The sequence below is a fragment of the Lissotriton vulgaris genome, unplaced genomic scaffold (assembly GCF_964263255.1).
Source record: "Lissotriton vulgaris unplaced genomic scaffold, aLisVul1.2 SCAFFOLD_4399, whole genome shotgun sequence".
NCBI lineage: Eukaryota > Metazoa > Chordata > Amphibia > Caudata > Salamandridae > Lissotriton > Lissotriton vulgaris.
The window spans coordinates 116462-123056 of NW_028249369.1; the positions used below are offsets into that span (position 1 = coordinate 116462).

General features: G+C 47.4%; 1 protein-coding gene across 1 annotated transcript; it reads left to right on the top strand.

Moving 5' to 3' along the window:
- Window positions 1–369: 369 nt before the first annotated feature.
- On the top strand, window positions 370–659 carry LOC147663584 (large ribosomal subunit protein eL38). The gene has a single exon (XM_086950343.1). The coding sequence runs from the start codon at window positions 404–406 to the stop codon at window positions 614–616; it is 213 nt and encodes a 70-aa protein (XP_086806469.1). The 5' UTR covers window positions 370–403; the 3' UTR covers window positions 617–659.
- The last annotated feature ends 5936 nt before the right edge of the window (window positions 660–6595 follow it).

Genomic DNA, 6595 nt, shown 5'->3' on the forward strand with positions numbered 1-6595 from the left:
GTGATAGGGATTCTTCTAAGGTAGTTGTTTGTGACGCCTCTGGTGTTTAGTTTAGTGGTCCTATGGGGATTTGGGGGGATAGTAGGAATTATTGATGCTGCAGATATGGTAGGCTTCACAGGAACGGGATCGTATGAACTCACCAGGGAGAATAATTCGCTCTCTGAGAGCAGATTGGTGCTTCTGAATGGTCGAGATGAATTGTTGTAGGAGGGGACTGAGGACCAGTTGGGACAGTAGGGATTCATGTTAGTGGAAATTTGGTTTCCGGGCTGGCTGATTTTGGGGTGTCTAGTTGCTCTAAAACCCGATGGTTGTTTCGCTAAACGATTGTTGAGAGCTTGGAGTACTTCTTTGATTTGGTGGATCGCTGGCAGGTCCTGGTCAGCACTAACTCCCAGCCATGCCTCGCAAAATCGAAGAGATCAAAGACTTCCTGCTGACAGCCAGGAGAAAAGACGCTAAATCTGTGAAAATCAAGAAGAACAAGGACAATGTGAAGTTCAAGGTGCGCTGCAGCAAGTACTTGTACACATTGGTCATCACAGACAAGGAAAAGGCAGAGAAGCTGAAGCAGTCCCTGCCTCCCGGTTTGGCAGTAAAGGAGTTGAAGTAATTTGGACGTGTAAAGAAATCCAGTTGTTAAAATAAACCACAAATTCCTAAAAAAAAAAAATAAAAAAAATATTATCTCATCAAGTCTGGAGTTATGTGCGGGTGGGCGTGTGGTATGTGGTTGTGTTATGGGTGTGGGTTTGGATACGGGTTTGGATGCATGCAGTCTGGCCTGGTGTATAGTTTGTTGAGTGTGTGAGTGTGAGTGTGTGAGTGTAGCAGTAGCTATAAGTGGGGTCTGGTCTGGTGTATGGTTAGTTGTGTGTGTGAGTGTGGATGGGAGGGATGCTGCGGGTGAGAGTGTGTGTGAAGGGTGGGCTGTGGGGGTGGCTACGAGTGGGGAGTGTGTATGTGTAGAGGGTATAGATGTAGGCGCTGTGGACTGGCTTGGTGTGTGGTGTGGGACTAATGTGTGTGGTTGTTTTCATAAACGATCATTGAGAGCTTGGAGTTCTTCTTTGATTTGGTTCAATGAAAATATGATCTCATAAAGTCTGGGGTTATGTGCAGGTGGGCGTGTGGTATGTGGTTGTTTTATGGGTGCGGGTTTGGATACGGGTTTGGATGCATGCAGTGGGGTCTGGCCTGGTGTATAGTTTGTTGAGTGTGTGAGTGTGGATGGGATGTGTGCTGAGGGTGGGAGTGTGTGTGTTAGGTGGGCTGTAAGGGTGGCTATAAGTGGGGTCTGGTGGATGGGAGGGATGCTGCGGGTGAGAGTGTGTGTGAAGGGTGGGATGTGGGTGTGACTACGAGTGGGGAGTGTGTCTGTGTAGAGGGTATAGATGTAGGTGCTGGGGACTGGCTTGTTGTGTGGTGTGGTGTGGGGCTAATGTGTGCGGGGAAGTTAGGGGTGTTGTAGGTGTGAATGTGTGTGTTAAGTGGTCTGGTGGGGAGGATGGCTGGTCTGAAGGTGTGGGTAGAGTTAAGGATGACGGTGTGTGAACAGTGTTTGCTGGGGGTGCGTAGGTAGCTTCAGCTATGTTGAATTGGGGGTTTGGTGTGGTGGCTTGACATATGTTGGCGGTTGAAGGACGGAAAGAAGTAGCGTTGTTGTCAGTAAGGATAGGACGAGTGGTATGATGAGTATTAGCGGAAGGGGTGGCTTGAGTGGCCTTATGGGGTTTAGACACTTGCTCCTTGATGATTGGGAAGATGTTGTCTAGGAGGCTTAGATTACGACCTGTAGATTGCATGAGGATGGTTCCATTATTATAAATAGTAATGGTTGCCGTCGCTTGGAAAAGTTGGGAGGGGCGATATAGATAACTAGACCATGTGGTATTTTCCTGGTGGTGGAGAGTGTAAATAGGGTTAGAAATGCATTTCTCCATTGCGCTCTTCGCTTCGTGTAGAGGATGATATCATTAGTTGTGTGTCCGTTGTGTGTTGAGAAATAGGGATTCGCTATGGGTGTTTCAGGATGATGTTTTATAAGATTGTGTTTGAAGCGTTTGGCTGCGTTTTTTGAGAGTTTGGGGGGTAGGAGATGGTATAAGTGTGTGTGCCTGTGAGCTCCGTCATAAGTGTGGAAGTGTTTGCGGGTGAGTTTCTGTAAGCAGTCCATGTGAGCGCTCTCGGCGTTGTTCCAAAACGGACGGGGGGGCTCGACAGCAGCCTTATCCTATTTTGAGTTGCTGCTTAGCTCCCCAATGCCTCTATGGTCGCGGTCCCTTGCTGTGCTTCAGCTACATTCCAACCGCTTCAGCACATTCGAGGACCGGCGTGAGAGCAGACGTGAGCAATGCGGTCCCCTCAGGCGGGGGCAGCTCCCAGCGTCTCAGCCGCTGCTAGTCTCATATGCTTTTCGGTGTATGGCTGTTAATAGCGTGCGGCTGCCGGGCGAGAACGGGTCGGCGGGATCTGCCACATCCGCTCCCTCCAGAGACCACCCGTGAGCCGATGGGGGCGAGCTCTCAGCCTCCACCGATCCGTATCTTCCGAGGATCGTCTACCTTCACTGTCACGCCTCGATTGCCAGATGTGAGGGTCTGCTCTGCCTGTGCGGATTTGAAATCATGGTGAGTGTCTTTTTACGGCTTCAATTCTTCCCAGTCCTGTATAATGATCCTGTTACGCTTGGTTGTTGTTCAGTTTCGTATCGTTCGAAGCTAGCACTGAAGGGGATTTTCAGATTAAGGGATCCCAAGTGCATGGAGCTCCTTCACAGAGCTCCTACCAGTCGGCCATCTAAAGAGTGTATCCCCCTTACCCTGACTGAAAGCAAGGGTCCCTATTTGGACATTGGTACCTACCTCTGATAACTAGAGACCCCCAGATCTAACATGCACCATTTGGAAATCAATAGTTTACAACACTACATGGCACACTTACCTGAATGACGGCTGGTAGTGGGTCTGACCGCTCCAGCCAGGATGTCTCCCAAACCCCTTGATGGTGTACTCTGGATCACTCAGGAAGTCCTGACAACACCTGTAATATCCCAGACATACCCATATTTCAAAACAAAGGATGATGGCAATGATTTTAGAAGGCAATGTCATAGGTATAGACCAGTGATACTTAAAGTACGGCCGGGAAGCCAAATGCAGCCGTCCTTATCTTTCATGCGGCCCCCTGGTAAACAGCAGCACTGGGCTGGTGTTAACTCAACACTGCACAAACATTAAAAGTTGTTAAATCATCAATAAGCATTATCTTGGTAAAAACAATAAACGCACATATAAACCAATAAAAATCATGAATATATAAAGTTCAGTATACACAAATCATAAGCAGATATACAAAATGAGATCAATAATACAAATACAAGCCAGAACATTCAAAAGTGTAAAACGCGCATTTCGCCTTGCAGCACATTTACGTATGTTGCAAAAGGTCTCTCATACAAATGCATGTAACCACACCAATCAAATGGGGAAACCTACTAAGTCCCACAAAGCACAAATTAGGCCTTCACTTGGAATTATCATTAGTTGAGGTTCTAAAGAGAGCAAAGGTGTTTGAGCCTACAAAGAAGAGAACATTTAAACACTTCATGCTGACACGGTAGGCTCACTGAACATATTATAGTATGAGGCCGCCCAAACAGTCAGTATGAACAACAGTGGGCAAGCCACTCCCCCCTGCCCTCAAGAAACACCACCCACTCTCCCTGTTCTCTATGTATGAGGTGCGGCCTCACCAATCAGAACACTGGTGATTGGCAGATGGGATGGAGGGAAGCTGCCTGATGACGATGCAGCCAGGAATTCAATTTGGAAAAAGCAGGACACCGGGAGGACCCATCCAGAATAGTGGTCCAATATGTTAGCAGCTGTGGACAATCCCACAGAATGTGTTTCGGGCCTGCCCCGGGGTATTACATCTGGCGCAGGTGTCAGAGGTGCCGGGGAAAAATGTGTGAAAATTGTTTTAGGGATAAGCATGCCCAGCTAAGTATGTAATATTGAATGAGTAAAGGCGGGACCTGCGATATACCCTCCACGGGTATGCTAACACCCTCTCCTAGACAACGGTGGACCCATCTAGAAGCTGAGGCGCAGGACGGTAAGTTGTTTTACATTATTTTACTCATGTTTTCGTTTTTTAATTAAACAAACACCTCCTGCCTCCCCCATACCCCCTCCCCCACGGACTAACACTATTCCACTCCTTCTCCCCCAACCCGCCTGTTATGCCGGCCGCAATTGAACACGACGCCCCACAGGCCCTCCAAGATCACGGCATTATCTTTCGCCCCTCAACAGGAGAGAACTAGGAGAGCCACTATACGAACTCCACCTTAAAAGTGCACAAGAAAGTTGTGATGAGAATCAGTGCAAAATAAATAGGTACCAAACCATTATACACTCTGTGCGTGTGCCCTGAGCGTGCTTGTTTATGTGTGCTGCTAGAGACAAATGTTTATTCGAGTATCAATCAAGGGAGTGTGTTGTCACTATCTATCTCTCTTCAAGCTACACCTGCCGAGCCTGATGGGCCCTCAAAGGGGTGCCTTGCTTGGTGGCCTCTTGGGAGGGAGCAGTGGAGCTCTTCTCTGAGGGCTGTGCTGAGGAAGGGGGCTCTGCCAGTCCGAGGCACACAGGCGTAGGCAGAGGCTGGGAGCAGATAGTCTCTATCTCAACCACGCACTGACAGGGCCCTGGATAAGAAGAGCAGGAGCCCCAGCAGGGCTTACCTGACCTCCAGCTGCCCTCAAACACGAGCACAGAGCAGGAGCCTTCAGCGCTTCCGCGCAGCCCTGGGCCTCTTGATGCACCTACCTTCGGGTGTTGTGTGTTGTGACATCCCTGGGCAGAGAGGGCTTTAATAAAAAAATGCATTCTGAACTCTATATTGAAGTGATGCCTCGTGCATAAAGTTGTCGTCCTGAAGGCAACCGTGCAACGCAAGTGCATGAACAGTAATGTATACTTAGGCCCAGATTTATGAAGCACTTACACTTGTACTCATGTAGCATATACAATCAGCGCACCTACTGCACATACAGTGGTTGCACTCAGCCACGCACAACATCCATGCTACACGTGGATGGAATTAATAACCCTGATGAAGTTGATTGACAGAGGGCAGGGCAAATTCTACATTAGATACCCTGAACAGTAAAAAGTGTACAAAAGTACTATGTACCAAAGAATATGACCAGTAAAAGGGACAGAAGAAAGATATCGTGAAATATACCACAGACAAGATATGCAATCCATAGTCTGCGGTGTATAACGGATGAAGTGCTTCATGCAAGAAAGAATAGTAATAGTAGGGCCCCGTGAAACCCTAGAACACCAGCATGGCCAAGGTTAAGTGAAAAATCCCTTCATGCAAAGGCCAGGCTAGGGTGTAGCGTGTGATAGAATAATTAGCTGCATACATGCTTGGTCCGCCCCGCCACTTTCAAATGTCACCAGCCGCCACTGCAGGGCATACAGAGCTATGTTTGATAACAGCCTTCAAGTTCTTGGTGAGATTCTTAAGAGGAAGAGTATCATGTCATAACTTATCGAACAGCTGCTTAGGTAAGGGGTCTGTAATGAAATCTAGGGCATTCTGAAACCCGCTGCTATTTTTGATGTCCATTAACTTTGAGGAGCCAGGGCCCAAATTAGGTCTTCTTTCTTCTTCAGTCCAAGTATGCTCACAGAAAACTTTCTTTAGGTGTTTTCAAGTTCTAGAAATCTTGTGGAGATCTGAACTCCAAAACTCATCACAGCCCAAAGATGAAAGAGAGGAATTAAAACTCGCCACACTCTTGATCTTCCTGCCTTTACCCAGTTCTACAATTCCCTAAAGGCACACAGGTAATTTGCCAAGGCATGGGTGTTCCTCAATCATCACCAGTACAAGATTGGGCATAATTTAGCTTTGTCCCTGATGGGGTTCCTGCCCATGTCCCACCTTAAAAGTAACATAGGGGTGCTCTGTGAAAAAGAAAAAACATTTCAGCCCTGGCCAGTGGAATGGTGTCAACCAGGCCCCATAGTTCAGCATTGTAAAGGATGCTAGCTACTGCATTTGTCTGAAAGGTGAGTAAGACCGAAGAAATCTATTTTGTGTAAGAAGAATTGTACAGCTTGGACACCCCGAATGCATGATGGGACAAGTTTAGAGCACTCTTTCTAATTTGGGCCGAGGAGGACAAGTTGAAAATCAATCTGATGCCTAAATAGTCAAAGCCACGTACCCTCTCCAAGCAGTGCTCAATGATTTAATAGAGCCTCTAAACATTTTGAGTGGATAAATATACATGAATTTGGTTTTTCCCAAAATGGAGACTAACAAAGTGTCAGCCGCGAAGAAGAGTATCAGTACTTTAATGTCTGCAAGTATTAGGGTGTAGCTCCTACAATAGGCCCTCACTTTCACTGTGCCATTTATATACAAGGGAAAGAGCGTAGGGCGAGATCACACACCTGCTGTACATGCCAACCCTCCCGGTTCCGACGGGAGAATACCGATTTCAGTGCTAGTCTCCACCCTCCCGATTCCTGTACGCAAACAATATGACTCCTCCTCAGGATTCTGC

Excerpts from the sequence above, each read along its gene's own strand:
- LOC147663584 (XM_086950343.1), top strand. The coding sequence starts at position 404 with ATGCCTCGCAAAATCGAAGAGATCAAAGACTTCCTGCTGACAGCCAGG.